This window comes from Schistocerca piceifrons, chromosome 7 (assembly GCF_021461385.2).
Source record: "Schistocerca piceifrons isolate TAMUIC-IGC-003096 chromosome 7, iqSchPice1.1, whole genome shotgun sequence".
In the NCBI taxonomy this organism is placed as follows: Eukaryota; Metazoa; Arthropoda; class Insecta; order Orthoptera; family Acrididae; genus Schistocerca; species Schistocerca piceifrons.
In genome coordinates, this window is record NC_060144.1 from 131,674,733 (window position 1) to 131,691,742 (window position 17,010).

Below are 17,010 nucleotides of genomic sequence, written 5' to 3' on the forward strand. Positions count from 1 at the left end.
ACGTGGTTACGCCCTAAATCTAGGCCACCTCGCCGCACTCAGTGTAGACACATGTGCCGCGCTCCTACACCTGTATCAATGCTCCGCAGTTCGCGTTCCGCTCTGTCTCCTCGATTCGGCGGTCAGCAGAAAGTCTGAATTCAGCTATGTGGCACCCACATTACACAGTATTTTTCTTTACGATTCGGAAGAGCAGTTGAACGGAATGGACAGTGTCTTGAAAGGAGGTATAAGATGAACATCAACAAAAGCAAAACGAGGATAATGGAATGTAGTCGAATTAAGTCTGATGATGCCGAGGGAATTAGATTAAGAAATGAGACGCTTGAAGTAGTAAGGGAGTTTCGCTGTTTGGGGAGCAAAATAACTGATGATAGTCGAAGTAGAGAGGATATAAAATGTAGATTGGCAATGGCAAGGAAAGCGTTTCTGAAAAAGAGAAATTTGTTAACATGGAGTATAGATTTAAGTGTCACGAAGTCGTTTCTGAAAGTATTTGTATGGAGCGTAGCCATGCATGGAAGTGAAACATGGACGATAAATAGTTTATACAAGAAGAAAATAGAAGCTTCCGAAATGTGGTGCTACAGAAGAATGCTGAAGATTAAATGGGTAGATCACATTACTAATGAGTAGGTATTGAATAGAATTGGAAAGAAGAGAAATTTGTGGCAAAACATGACTAGAAGAAGGGATTGGTTGGTAGGACATGTTCTGAGGCAACAAGGGATCACCAATTTAGTATTGGAGGGCAGCGTGGAGGGTAAAAGTTGTAGAGGGAGACCAAGAGATGAATACATTAAGCAGATTCAGAAGGATGTAGGTTGCAGTAGGTACTGGGTGATGAACCTTGCACAGGATAGACTAGCATGGAGAGCTGCATCAAACCAGTCTCTGGACTGAAACAACAACAACGATTTAAATTAGTTGGCATCTGGTGTTCAAAGGTCAAAGTTGCGACGCTGTCGCGAAAAGTAGGCTGCTGTCGAGGAAGCTATCCGCGACGACAGAAAATCGCATAAGGAGCATGTCCTACACAACTCACACAAAAAACAGTAAGATTCGCGTATTGTGTGTATCTTTATACCGCGTCTAAGCATGTCCAAAAAATCGGTTCATTTTAGTTAGGGCTTTTTTTTTTTTTTTTTTTTTTTTTTTTGAAACAGTTGTAATTTCAATCTTGACACATCGTATGTTGAAAACCATTAAACTCATTAAATTCTTGTTTCTGTTGACTACAGCAATACTTCAGTCGGCAACGGATCTTTCCAAAGTTGCGTATCGCATTGAGTTTGCCATATACAAGCTTAGGGGAAAAGGCGAATTTGTTAAAATTTGGTGAATACCCAACACGCAATAGGTTCTTTCCAAAGTTGCGTATCGCATTGAGTTTGCCATATACAAGCTTAGGGGAAAAGGCGAATTTGTTAAAATTTGGTGAATACCCAACACGCAATAGGTTCGAAGTTTTAAATCCACAAAAAGCACGTAAAAATTCTGAAATAGATCTTTATAGCGTCTGTAAGTATATGAAAATTGCCTTCACTTTAACGGAGGACAGAGGTACGTTTTTCTTGAAATATTCGCTTTCTGAAAAGCCCCCTATCTGTCAACTAACTTTAAATGGGACTACAGCTGTCGTATAATAGCAAAGTGGTTAACACAGTCCATTGTCAAGAGTTGCATAGGAATCGACTGCGGTAACGACAAGGATCTTTCTTGGTGGAAGGGACAGAACAAGGTATATTTAGCGTTCTCATAACAAAGACAGGAAATACTGCGAGAAGCTGTTGCTTACAGCTGTTTCAATCGCACTGCCCAGGCTTACTGTGACTGTCGTACGGTTGCATTTTGAATAAATAAAAATGAAAATGAGTCTCGTGGCATTACTGGCTGCGAGTCCCTCAAAAGCAATGTTCATCCACCTGGTGCACGTCTTTTTACTGGACGCCACTTCAGCAAATTTCGTGCTCCAGTAATCCTATCAGGGAAATGGGACCTACAGCTTAATGTGGAATCAGAACCATGTATCGCATCCTGGCATACCCCCACATCACTGAGGGGTGAAGGCTACAGGAAGCGCAACATGAAAGATTTCAAGGTCTGACCGGCGTTCAATACCCTGATCTTTCGGTTTCCATGCATCCACTTTACCAACATAATGTAGAAAAAAAGAACTAATTGCGAACGTGGCCGCACGCATTTGAGAAGTGTCCTCTTTTTTTCCTCGATACTTTTATTCACAGTATTCAGCAGTGAATTATGCGTAGTCCATTAAAATACTTCCGGCCATTTTGATAACAACTGTATAATGTGCACAAGCTAAATAGGCTCGGTGATGAAACTTCCTGGCTGAAACAGTGTGGGACTGGGAAATCAACCAGAACCTTTCCTTACTTTGGCAAAGCTCTTACGTTCAGAAATATTGAGGCATGACTAAGACGCGCCCTCATAACTTCAGTTCTGCTAGTGCTTCCTTCCGACTGTCCGAACTTCACTGAAGTTCTGCTGCATAACTTGCTGGTTAGCACTCCTGGGAGCGGAGGGGAGGGGGGTATGGGGGGGGGGGGGTAGCCGATAAATGGCTATGGGACTGTTTCCACAACAACTATCTCACCCGGCAGCGGAGTCTGCATTGTTTTGAAACTTGCTAGCAAGTTAAAATTGTAAGTCGTAACGGGACCTGCAACCTTGAGTTTCGAGGGCAGTACTACTAATGGTCGAGTTATCCACGCACGACTCACGATTCGTCCACACAGCTTCACTTCTGCCCAGAAACTCTTCCCGCTTTCCAAACCTCACGGAGTTTTTCAGCGTACCTCCGTGAAAGGATAGCTCAGTTGGTAGGGTCATTCGCCGCTTAAGACAAGGATCCGTCTTCAAGTCCCCGCCCGGCATACAGCTTTAATTTGCCAGAAAACTTTAAACCAGCGCACAGAACACTGTAGATAAAGATTCCTTCTGAGAAGACCAGTGGAGTTTTGAGAGCGCGCCTCGTTAGTGACGCGGTAACCAACGGCGCCCACCATGCAGCACTGCACTAGAGAGTACTAGCTGAGGCAATCGCAACATATTGGAATGCGGCCGAGGCGCCTTCTCGCGCCTCGCTACACAAGCGACTGGAATTCACAACAATGTTAGCTCACGCGCAGGGTCATGCTTTCAGTCGGTGGCATTTCCCCGGCCTTCAGGCTGACCGAGAGCTAAGCATCCCGCACTTTCTCCGAGCCGCAGCCACCTCCAGCACTCTAATATTAGTATTCATCAATCGTTTCACTGCCGTGGGATGGTATCACACACCGCCTGTCTGCCTGGCGGCTAATTTGCAGGGGTTGGACAAAAATACGAAAACACCGCAACAAATGCAAGTTTCAACATAAATGCAGAAGCTAGCCATGCCTGAAGGTTGCACTCTTCTATTTGACCACGAACGGCATCTGTGGACGTTGTTAAGTGTCAGAAGTTGTGAGTGCATTATGTAGGAGCTAAGTGAATTCGAATGCGGCCAAACTGTTGCTACTTGGGTGGTGGGTGCTTCCGTAACCAAGGTGTTAGAAGTTTTAAGAGTTCCATGCGACACCGTATCGAAGATTTACACCGCACACTGGGAAAGCGTAAAAACATCCACTAAGGCACAAAGCGGGTGAAAGCGTGTGTTGAGTAATCACGACAGACTGTCACTGAAGAGGATTGCCACGAGGATGGCCGCTGAAAAAGTCACCATGGAACTGAATGCCGCACTTCCGAACTCAGTTAGTCCCAAAGGAGCTCCATAAACAGGTAACTGCACGGCGAGCTGCAATTCCAAAATTAATTATCGGTGACGCAATTGCGCGTAACAGGAAAAGGTGGTGCCGAAATCATAAAACCTGGACTATGGAGCAGTAAGAGAATATCATTTGGTTAAGTTTCCACCTTCTGGTCGAGTTTACGATCCAAGAGTGAAAGAACGCGGGGGTTCGGTGACCATTTGGAAGCCCTATCGTGGTGTTCCATGCGTCCCATGATTACTTTGCAAGGTCGCATTACTGCCACGAATTATACCACTATTTTGGCTGATCAAGTTCATCCCATGGCACATGTTTGCTCCCCAATGGCGATGCTGTGTTCCAAGACGACAAAGCCCCTGTTTTATACAGCTCGCATCGTCCAGGGCTAGCTTTGTGAGAACGAGAACGAACTGTCGCATCTCTCCTGGCCATCAGCCACCATATCACAATATTACTGAGCCGTTGTGTTCTACTTTGAAGAGAAGAGCGCGTGATCGCTATCCACATCAATCACTCATCTGAACTTCATACTAATTTGCAGGGAGAATGGTCTAGGGTTCCCGTGATATTGCAGGAATATTGGTTTAAGATTCCTTTGAAAACCATTCAGGATCTATATTTATCCATTCCGAAATGATTATAAGCCGTTTTGAATGTCAACGGGTTCGTTACATTTCATTAGGCAGGGTAACGTGTTTTTGGTGTTTCGATATTTTTGTCCACACCTGTATATATGGTATAGGCGGGAATAGATGAAGAAACAAAATCAGTAGAAAAACGTATGTCACATTATCCATTTCTAAAAATTATTCACTATTATATCGTCACTCTTAATCCCATTTTTATGTTGTAATGTGGATGAGTTACAACGATACAGCAGCCTTCTAATCACAGTCTTTAATGTCATCAGTTACTGGTATTTGTTTCATCACTGTCAGTATTTTCGTCACTTTCCTTCCAAAGCACACTGTCCTCACTACCAACCACGTCATTAGACACCATGACAGAATCTGTTGGTACTGTGACGCTTGACTGAGAATCCACTTACAATGTCGTGCTTATCCTGCCAGGACTGACTGACTTTACAATCCATTTCTAGATGTCAATGGATGTAGTGTTATCGCTTATAATGATTATTCGATGTACAGCTAGGTTGATAGCTTTATCAACCATTGTCTTGCCGCCTGTGGAAAATATTTCGGTGCAGTACTCCATAACCATTCCGTAATATGCAGTGCCAATGAGCGAATACACTGAATGTACGAATACACTGAATGTACGAATACACTGAATGTACGAATACACTGAATGTACGAATACACTGAATGTAGGAATACACTGAATGTACGAATACACTGAATGTACGAATACACTGAATGTACGAATACACTGAATGTACGAATACACTGAATGTACGAATACACTGAATGTACGAATACACTGAATGTACGAAAAATCCTCGCAGCGACACAATTCTAACTGTTGCCAGCACAAGGCAATCAATGGTCTTTGATATTAACGATGCGTCATGCTTCAGACTGACGGTCTTCATACTGTACCTACTATTGACTAAGCCTGAGCCTCTGAGGAAGTTGGCAAAGCAGTGCTTTGTAACAAAGGCGGTTAAAGTGATCTACGAAATATACGTGTTCATATATGGATCCATCTTAAAATATTGAAAAAAATTAAAACTCTGTCTTTGTTTACGAACGAATAAGGACACAGCGACGTGAGGAATTCTCATGCACACGATTCTCTCTGTGGCACTCACAATCAGGCATTGGAAAATGGACCTGGAGCACGAGGAAGCAACGGGTAAAAAATTAAAATTAGTTCGCCGAAGCGCTGGAGGTGTCCACGATCCAGCAACAAGAATTCGTTGCTCCATTTCACGACCGATTGTTTCCGAAGCAGAATCTGGGTGATTTGTAACAATATAATATAGAAACTTTGTCCGTCAACGAACTGTTGAGCTGCGCAACGTCTCTCTCAGATTCCCTAAAGTCTTAAATTTCCATTAGATTTGCCTGACTTTTCCAATAAATTCGATTTCCCTGATAATTTCCAATTTTCAGAGCTTCCCGGACGAATAGCCATCAAGGTTCTGAAAATTTGCAAATGAAATCCAAGAAATTGATCCAGAAGGTCTAAATTAATTCTAGGAAATAAGAGCAGCCAAAGCCTGAACCCAGTGCCGCAACGCGCCGCTTCTGACGGTCCACACAGTGTTAGGATAGGTTAGGTAGCGCGCGCCCTCGCAGCCCAGAACGCCGCTGCCCTCGTGTGACGGGTGGAGCTGACACGAGCGCCTTGGCTGCGGGCCTTGGGCGACGCCGGAAGCGTGATTCACGGGGGCACGCGTTCAGCTCGCCGCAGCAGAGCTGACATTTCGCCAGCCGCCGCGCCGCCTGCGCACGGGCGCTGCATTCCGCGGCCCGTTTTACGGGCCACTTAGACGGATGCCGGGTTGTCTTCGGCAAGCAGCGCCGGTTCCCTAAATCATCCTGATCCAAGTCGGACAGTAGTGTTCCTGTGATCACTTCCCACCCAACCGAATAAAATCACAAAAATCTGACAGCTATGAGAAGCTTGAAGATATATGTCCCGGTACACACACTAACACATTTAAACAGACCATACTCATTACAAATTATCACAGTCCAGATCGTAATAAAATCCAGTATGAACTAAATCTGTTCCATATCTAGAAAACGAACTGGTCTGAAGATCGTTGTTAGTCAGCCGAAAGCCACTGTCTAGTTTGCTTTGCATTGTATTCTAATGTAATGAAGACTATTAAAATTTGCAATATGTCAGAGAAACCGCTATGTCTCCTACACTGGACAGTGTCGGGTTTTGCGCATCACATCTAACTTATGTGACTTCCGGAATCCAAACAACAGATTTTACTCTCTGGAAGTACGTAAAATACATTCTCTTCGTGCTAATGCGCTGGGTTTCGTTGTCTTCAAAGTTTTGTTCCTCGTACTCACCATATTGGTACGGCTTGCAGGCTGATGCCAAGCCTTTTTGCTTGCATGCCAGAAAAGGAGCTTGGGTATCCAACCGCCCCTCCCCCATATAAACAGTATTCCATTTGGCCTTCTCAAGCATGAAGATAATTAGCACAAGCGGTGCTGGACTTTCTCATCCAACAAAAATCTGAGAGTGTCACCGGGAATAGACCCCGAAATTTCCTCGAAAGTCAACACTGACCATAACGACTAAACCATAAAGGTGTGGATAATTTAAGGCTCCTACAGGCATCCTATTTTACTTACCGCTTAAAAATTAAGTACATCAGCTCGAACAACTAAAACCAAATAAAAATTATTTTGAAATACAGAGATGTGTGTGTTCTACCATCGACCAAGGTTATTTACCTTTGGACCTCGAATTATTTACAATCGCTGAAGAAGCAATACATTGAAGCCGACAACTCTGACAACCAGATTCACAGGAGTCCAAAACGCACTTTATACCTATCTGAGAAACTAAGAGTGCGCCTGAAACAATGTACAGCACGTTAACGCGGGCAGCACTTGCCGAGTCAAATTTCCCAAAACATAAGTTGCTGTGTTGTCGTACCTTGTTCCGTTACTTGCCATAGAAGTGCAAACGTAGAGGTACAATGAACTGACTCAAATATAGAATGAAACAGCTCGTAACAAGGAATTAGATAACTTAATCATTGTGACTTCTGATAATGACTCAGCCAGCGCGTACACGCCTAAAAATTGCTTAGAATATTAACACGTTTCCTTTATCAGGTGTTCATATTGTACCAATCTTCTGGTCGTCCTGTATCACTTTTTACCAAGAGGTCACTCTTTGTGCTTAGTTTTGCAATATGTCCTCGCTAATTATCTCAGATATTGTATGAATTTTATCACTTCATAGTTTCACCTTCCTCCTACTCGTTCCATCCCCAAGCTCCGAATGGCCAATCGCATCATCCACTAAATTGATCTCCTTTTTGTAAGTGTCATTTCACATACTTTTTGTATTCCTTCCAGTACCTCTCCTTTTCATTTTTTATCTGGCCAATAAATTTTTAAAATAATTCACTCATCCATCGCAGTTCAGTTGCATGAAGCCTTTTATCCCGTGATTTCCCCACTGTCTACGCATAATTTCCGTGCAACACTGTACTTCAAGAGATTTAAGAAATCCCTCCTCTGTTCTATGCCAATATTTGGTATCAGGAGACGTATTTTGCTAAAGAAACGTAATTGTTTGTCTTGCATTTTACTGCTGTTAATGTTTCCCTTGGTTGTCCTCTGCATACTTCCCTCTTACAAGTTAGGTAGCGCATTTAGTTCAATTCTGCCACGTTTTTCCCAACGGCAGCCATTTGTAGTCAGGGAATCAGTAATTTGTTCAAAATTGGTTCAAATGGCTCTGAGCACTATGGGACTTAACATCTGAGGTCACCAGTCTCCTAGACTTAGAACTACCTAAACCTAACTAACCTAAGGACATCACACACATTCCATGCCCGAGGCAGGGTTCAGTACTCCAATATCAGATATTTCTGCCAGGCTAATGGGAGAGAATTTTATAGTGCATTGCTATTTCACTTGTCATAGCGGCTCCCTGACGGAATCAAGAGTTTGGGCAGCAAGTTCTTGTTGAACACGTCGGACAGAAACATTGACGTCAGTGAACACATGCTACATTTGCATCCGCATTAGGAAACTAAAGTCGCCTTGACACGGATTCGTGCGCGAGCGTAGACAGGACAATTTGTTGGAGGGACCGGGCGGTAAGACGTCGAGACAACCACAGCCAGTACGCTTCTCTTTTCTACGGACGGCGTCAGCGGTTGCGCTTTGGTAGCCGCCTTATTATTGCAGTTTCCCCACTGTCTGTGGCGCTAATGAGAAGCTCTGCGGAAGGCCAGCCACCTGTAGAACAAGACAGTTCTCCTGTAGCAGAAACAATCAGGCAGGTTGAACGGTAAACTGTACGAGGCTGTTTCACCCTGACCAATGACGAGGTCGTCGTAGCTTTGTACTATGTAACTTTGGCATAGTTTTTATTAATGTTACAGGCGGTGCAATTCTATCTTGGATGCAACTCAAGTTTTGATCAAGGTGATAAGCGCAGTTCAGTTTTAATTAGCTAGTAGAAAGAAGTAATTGTACAGAACCGAGAATCCAATAAAAAGAGCGAAAAAGATGTAAGCGAGGCAATCTTTCACTTCGAGGTTATATGCTAACACGAGTCTTATTCTTGATTAGGAGAGAGAGAATATGAGTGTTCTTGATCATGACTTTTGTTTCGTACTTTTCTAATGCGTATTTCTCAGTATATGCAGAGTCTCTCGTAGGCGTATCGCTCACGCTGCTTTTGCAACTGTCCTGACACAAAAGAAACTGTGGCCATCCCAGATGGCATGGTGGTCGTTAGCGACCTAACGGAAGTTACGAACGGGATTCGTACAGATTGGTTATTCTTTTACTCTCGCATAAGGAAGTAAATGAATCGTTTCTAAGCCTACATTATATTTAAATTTCGTATGTTACCGCTAAATCGTACAACGAACTAGTGCAGGCCTTAATTGTCTGAGGATAATTTTATTAAGAACTGAACCATATGGTGGAAAGCCTATTAAAGTAGAGATAATTCTAGTAACTGGTTATTTGAAAGAAAGACTAATTTCTGCTGAGTTCATAAATTTTAAAACAAGTTCGATTCAGAGTTTAACTAAGATACCACACTCCGGATCATAAGCGTTTCCAGAATAGGGCAAAACTTTTAAAAGCGATATAGAAAAGCTGTTTCAGTTTTTCAAGGAAACGGTGGGACAAAGTACGGGCGTTCGAACGACAAAAATGGTTGGGAAACATCAAGTGTCCATGTAGCGAGGGAACGAAAAACGTTTTATTTATTTATTTTTTAAATATCGTCGCTTGCGAAATTTGCCTTAGTTTCTGACTGGCATGTATTTCACGGAACTACTGTTGTCGGGTACAGGTGAACAGACGGATGATAACTGAATCCCCACTAGTGGCAACAGGTGCACGCTTAAATTGTGCCTCTACTGTCTCATGCACTCAAGGTAAAGCGGACAATTTTGTGAATTGCCAAAAGGGTCCACAGTCAGCCATTTACAATATGCGCTTGTATCTCTCTTGTTATGGACCAGTGAATTTAAACGTTGTTTAATTGATGTTAAGAACTGTATTATGCTACACACAGCTGCACCAATATTACATATAATACGGCGCTTAAATCTGGACTAAGGACAATGAAAGCTTTTATAAAAAGCAAATTTATTTAAACAAAATAAAAACGAAAATCCTTTGACATTTAAGTAGGGGTAACTTTCAAGAGTAGCATACTCGATGTAGTCCCCTTCAGCCATAATGACCGCCTCCAATCTTGTCCATATTCACGAATGCTGCTTCGATAGCGGTGCATAGAGATGTGACACTTGGGTGCCTTGTCTTGTTGGTAACTCTTTCGACAACGCTGCGAACATAGTAGTCGAGGGCTATTAGGGGGCCACAACTCCTTTGACGACAACACGTCAACGTTTTCCGAGATCCAGTTTTGAACTAAATGGCTAGTACAAGGTCGTCCTCTGCCGTCCAACGCATTGTTCGCTCGCTGACATTCAGTATTGACGCCAATTTCCACAGCGATTGCCCCGGCTCGTCCTAAATCAGGGCCTGAACCTTTCGATGACTGCCGCAGTTCGTGACACGCGTTTCCTCGAATAAAGTCTTCTCGCCGGGTTAGCGGAACCTTACTCAGACTTCTGTGACGCATTATATTTGGCCACAATATCGGAAACAGTTGATCCGGGTACCCTGATTTAAGCGCAGCACCATGTGTATGTATGTATGTATGTATGTATGTATGTATGTATGGAGGCGTTATTGCGGGTGAACAGGGCTACATGGAGTAAGATACCGTTGCTTATATGTAAAATGATTTTCATTTTCGTTTTGTTTTAATAAATTTTCTTACAGTTTCATTTGTCTTTTGTCCGGATTTAAGCGCTATCATCGGCTCCGAAAAACATCTCAGCTATGCATTTGCGTAATTGAAACAGTAGTTATCAGATACATGTATACTGTTCCATCACTAACAGTAGCTGTATATACTAACCTGTATGTCTATTTAACCTCATACGCGTTTGTGTTTTAGCTGTATACTACTACCACCCTCATAAGAAAGACCTTGAATTCTTTCCACAACACCATTACGAGAACAGATGTCCAGCTCAAACAGTAAATACCCCTTAATGTACCGAACACTGCAAAATGTCTGAAGAATAGAACTCACGACTCACTCCTTTGTAAAATACAAACGTAGTGCAACTGTGACAACAGTATTTAAAGAGTTGCGTATCTTGCATTCCGATAAAAAGGGTCTTCGCTGAACTATGTACAAAGCTATTAATCCGACAGCTAAAAATATTAGGATGCGAGATTATACAGGTCAGTAAGTCCGAAGAAAAAACGAAATATCTGGAACTTCACCATGCTGCTTGTTAGATCAAGATGATATCAGTAGTATTCACCACTGCGATTTACATGGATACCTCCGCATAATATTATGCAAAACCAACTTCCTAGCTCATTACAACGGGAAACTAATGTATATGAACTATCATAAAAAGAAGCAGTTTTAATTTTCAGTATTTACTCACCCCCTCGTTGCCTAGGAACTGGATAGTAGGTGATCTGGTAAACTTGCTCTGAAAAAAATAAAAGCAAAATGTTAGCTTCGCAGACTCTCAATAAAATATTATTTACGCACAAAAAATTATTTCAGTCTAAAGCAGCAGGCTCACTGACAAGTACCCACAATTTGCAATCATACGGCAATAAACATTAACACTACAGTTCCAAAATGTGACGCAGCTTGTTGAACGGTCAGCTAAATTATACACTGGAAGCTTTAATTCGTGGCACTGTCAGAGAGCTTTTGTAACCAGAACTCCAGCAGCAGAGGAGCATTCCCGGGTATGAAGGAACTGCATCATTTCTCAAAATGAGTTAATTATTTTCTGAAGAGTAAAACACATTAAATGCAATACGGACAATGTGCCTCAGCATCTAGACACGTGCAAAGACAAGACAGACTATTTCTCATTTCAAAACTTTTCAGAGCATTTAAAATCTCCGATACTGAGACGAGACATTTTTCTTGGTTGATAAAGTGTGCAGTTCTTTGTTTCGAAGAAAGCTACATCCTTCTCGAAGAACTGCATTATGGTATTCTAGCTGAAGCCACGCTCATTTCTAAGGAAAAAGACACCCTTCCTATACATCCCCTGCGTGTTCTGATCACGGTTACCTTCAAGGCAATGACAGTTGATGCGTGTCGGCGAATCATCGCTGTCACGAATGATGGTAATCTTGTTCAAAATGCTGCTATACGTGACAACGATAATGGTTGCTTCGAACTATTAATTTTAAGAACACAATCTTCAGTCAGTAGATACCCAAGACCCTTTTTTAGTTTCCTTTGCTGTGTTTGGAGCTAATCACATCAAAACGAACAGTGGATTAATTCTAACGCCACTATAAAAAGCATAAAACCTGTAAGTATGCGTTAGAAAGTGGGACGTTACAGAATTAAGGAATTACAATGTGAATGAAAATATTGTTTACGTTTCAATCATCTTAATGAGGAAGAACCTTTTACCCAAAGAACGTTTAGCTAGAGATGTTCTGAAACCGAAGCACTGTGTGCAAGTCCTCCAACACAGTGCCATTTCTGTGCGTTTAACTTTTTACTTCTTTGCGGGGTCAGCTAACACCAAAGCCAGAAGAGGTATGGAACAAAGGTTCGGCCGGTGGGAAAGGGTGAGGGGGGTTGGGATGGTGGTGGTAGTTTCAGGATGCTGAACAACATAATTATCAATGCCCTTTCATAACATGAAATGAATGCTTAGTGAGAAATTCTATCTTTGTAAGCTACATTCTTGGGACAACTGCCCACAGACATATATTTACAGACTTGAAAGACCGTCTGAGATTACAGGTACTAGTTGCTTATCAATATACTAAAAACTGACAATAAAATTGACGTGTGGAAGCCCGCATGCTAACATGCACGTTCAATCCGTTTCTTTACACTTAAATAAAACTATAATGCGGTTATGAAACAAAATACTCAATACAAGGAGAACTGGTTGAAGAAAGTGCTGAATGGTAAACCCTGCTACATGTGGCCGGCTGACTATAATTTAAACAGTCGAAGAGCCAGCCACTGTGAGAGGGAGTAAATACTGGATAATTCTAAACACGCATGTTGAAAGTCCTGAAATGAATACCAGAGTCCTAATTTAAAAATATACGAAGTATGATCAAAAAGTAAATGGAATTTTTGTTTTTCCTACAGAACTTTTATATATTCTTCAACATCAACTTTGTCCCCTTCAAAGTAATCTCCCTAGGATACACTACATTTGTGTCAGTCCTTTTATCATCTTGGAAGCACTTCTGGAACTCACTTTTCGTTATGGTGCTCAGCTCTTACAGCGAGTCTGTTTTTATCTCATCCATGGTGGCAAAACGACGTCCTCTGTTGATTCTCTTCACTCTCGGAAACAGAAAGAAATCGCAGGGGGCCATGTCCGGCGAATACTGTGGCTGAGGCCAAAAAATAAAAAAAATCACGAACGACCACTGAGGTGTGAGCGGGAGCGCTGTTTTCAGTCCAGAGACTGGTGACCCTCATCAGTTATTTTGCTCCCCGAATAGAAAAACTAATCTACTACTTTAAATGTCTGTCTTCCTAATCTAATTACCTCAGCATCACCTGATTTAGTTAGACTACATTCCACTATCCTCGTTTTGCTTTTGATGATGTTCATCCTATAGCCTCCTTTCAAGACACTGTCCATTCCGTTAAACTGCTCTTCCAGGTCCTTTACGGTCTCTGACAGAATTACACTGTCATCGGCAAATCTCAAGGTTTTTATTTCATCTCCATGGATTTTAATTCTTACTCCAAATTTTCCTTTTGTTTCCTTTACTGTTTCCTTAGTGTATAGATTGAATAACATCAGGGATAGGCTACAACCCTGTCTCACTTCCTTCCCACCCACTGCTTCCCTTTCATGCCCCTCGACTCGTAACTGCCATCTGGTTTCTGTACAAATCGTAAATAGCCTTTCGCTCCCTGTATTTGACCCCTGCCACCTTCAGAATTTGGAAGAGTATTCCAGTCAACATTGTCAAAAGCTTTCTCTAAGTCTACAGATGCTAGAAACGTAGGTTTGCCTTTCCTTAATCTTTCTTCTAAGATAAGTCGTAAGGTCAGTATTGCCTCACACGTTCCAACATTTCTACGGAATCCAAACTGATCTTCCCCGACGTCGGTTTCTACTAGTTTTTCCATTCGTCTGTGAAGAATTCGTGTCAGTATTTTGCAGCCGTGACTTATTACACTGGTAGTTTGGTAATTTTCGCACCTGTCAACACCTGCTTTCTTTGGGATTGGAATAATAATATCCTTCTTGAAGTCTGAGGGTATTTCGCCTGGGCCGGCCGGTGTGGCCGTGTGGTTCTAGGCGCTTCCGTCTGGAACCGCGCGACGGCTACGGTCGCAGATTCGAATCCTGCCTCGGGCATGATTGTGTGTGACGTCCTTAGGTTAGTTGATGCCATAGCCGTATACTGAAGTGTCGTCACTTGTTATAACCTCGTTTAGAAGCTCTGGATCGTTGTCGACTGTATTCAGCAATTCCTGAGCGGTGTCTACGCGACGTTTTTGGCCGAAATTCAATAATTTCGGAACAACCTTTGCTGCAACACGTTTCATGCCCAAAACATCCGAAAAAATTCTTGCCATGAACGAAAGGATATGCCAACTTCATCAGCAGCCCCTCTGACAGTGATTTGGTGATTTTCCAGATCCATTTTCTTCACTTTTTCCACATTGTCGTCAGTAAATGATGTGCATGGGCGTCCAGGACGGTCGTCGTTTTCAATGTTTTCTCAGGCCTATTTGAAACGTTTATACCACTCGTAAACTCTTGTCTTACTCATAGTATATTCGCCAAAGGTCACAATCAACATTTCGAATGAGGTCCTGCACTTTATTCCGTTCTCCAAGGAAAACACACATTTTTGATAGAGTTTTTTCGAAAGAAAAATCTCGCCAAGCACTCGGAAACACGTATAATCTTTTCTAATGTCAACAATAAACTAAATATTCCGAACAACAGAAAATGTAAAACATTACGAAAATGTTTAACACAAAGATAAACAATTTTGAAAATCGGATGTAAAAGCCTACAAAATTAAAAAAGTACCGTTATTTTTGGAACACATGTCGTATATTAAAAGAGAAGTGGACACACCGTCAAAATAGAAAACTGATTCAGATAATCGTGACTGGCTTTGTCACGGACTGTAAGGATAAACCACCCACTTCACTTCATACATATTAAAATAACCTACCCAACATTTCGCGCACGAGTCACGACAACACAAAACCTTGAAAAGTTTTCCATACTCACCTCACTGTTATTTAAAACTGTGGAGAAAAAGACTGTTTGAGCATCCAGCAGAAGGGGTTGCTATAAACGACTAAGATCTCATTTAACTACGCCGCTGGCCCCAAAGTTGCACAATAATTGCAACACCACTTCACTGTAAGGATTTATGTGCAACCAGCGACCCATCTCGCCTTCGCACGGGTAGCACTTTAGTATCTACTACTGGACTTGTCTGGCAGTGCGGTAGTAAACTATACACGCAACCCTTACTCGTGAAGTTAGTCTACCAGTGAAAACCGCATCAAAATCCTTACAGTAGTTCCTGAGATTAGCCTTCGCATACAGAGAACAATGCGGGGAGTTTATATATGTATCACGCACCGGTAATTGGCCCACGTCTGCAGTAAAAGGCGATACAACACACTACAGGGGCTCCCCCCACCAGAGGCGACGTGTGCGCGTGCGGAGTAAACATGTTGCTTTTCCGGAGCCCCACAGGCTGGACGCGTGACCTTGCTTCCTTGGCTCAGACGTGCCGCCTTCCACGCAACACAAGCTCCCCCACCATTGCCAGCTCACCGACTACTTTCTAACCCGCGTTACTACTCATGCTCTCTCCAGTCTATCAACACTGCTCATTACAGAGCACGTTTCCCAAAACTTGGCACCGGAAGTAAAGTGGTAGTCTCGAGCTTCACTGCAATATGATCTGCGCCTCATCGCTGGCCAAACAAAACAGCACAATGAAACTTCCTGGCAGATTAAAAAAACAGTACACTGCTAATAATTGCTTCAGCCGTATCTGCTGCGCTGTCACCTCAAGTTCCCAGTGAGTTCACATCTTTCCTTATCGCAACGTGCCTTATGCACATCAACCATTCTCACGTCTATGCAATTAAAAGTAGTCACACACTTACTGCTTTCCCTTGGTGACTTCCAGTTTTTTTATTTTAAATTCAAGCCGCCACACACGTAAGTCCATGCTGATGTTTCGCCTCCTGCTGCCGGAGAGAGATGGTCGGATTATCTGGCGTTCACTGCTTAAGAAAACTAATAGTCAACTGTCTGTCCGTATCCGCGCAACGGTCCTAATGTCGTGACGTCATCCGACCGTTGTCGGAGAATGCCGTTAGAGCGGACGTCTTCCTTGGTATTCGTTCCGCTGTTAAATCAGCGCTACCGGCACTTGCTTTATTGAAGTCCAAATCCCATAATTCGATTAACATGATCTCCATCCGTTGTCAAAGTTATTCTCGCACTTTTTAGATTCTGTAACTTCTATATATTCCAGCGTAACAGTGATTAGACCTTCACCTTTGGTTCGGAGAATTTTACACTGCCGACATTCTGTCTTCTGGTTGATGCAAATGGAGCCATCCTTTCAGATAATCTACTATTAGCTTTCCCCTTACGTGACCCACGAATGGTGTGTATAATTTATTACGATTTTTCTTCTAACTTCAATACGGTCAGACAACACTTTCATCATTGATTTTCTTGACGAGAAAGTGCTGGGAAAGAAAGAAGACCACTTTTGTGTGTGCCTATCGCAAGCACTAAATATTTTTCCTCTTGCAGGTAAATACCAGGAATTCGGTCACACAAATGTTTTTGGTTTACTAGAGTGAATTTTCATGTTGGTATCACCACCACATTTGGCATTTGCTTTTACACAGAGAACACAAACGAAATAATATCGAAGTATCTGTTACATTCCACATGACTGTTGGCGAAAACATCCGCTGCCTTGTTTAGTAAACAATGGTGCTACTC

At 42.5% G+C, this 17,010-nt stretch overlaps 1 protein-coding gene across 1 annotated transcript in view; it reads right to left on the reverse strand.

The window, feature by feature from the left end:
- LOC124805513 (RNA polymerase II elongation factor Ell-like) overlaps positions 1-17,010 on the reverse strand; it is a 307,965-nt gene that overhangs the window by 124,297 nt on the left and 166,658 nt on the right. The window contains exon 2 of the mRNA XM_047266077.1: positions 11,434-11,481. Coding sequence (XP_047122033.1) covers positions 11,434-11,481 — 48 coding nt within the window. The remainder of the gene's footprint in view (positions 1-11,433; positions 11,482-17,010) is intronic.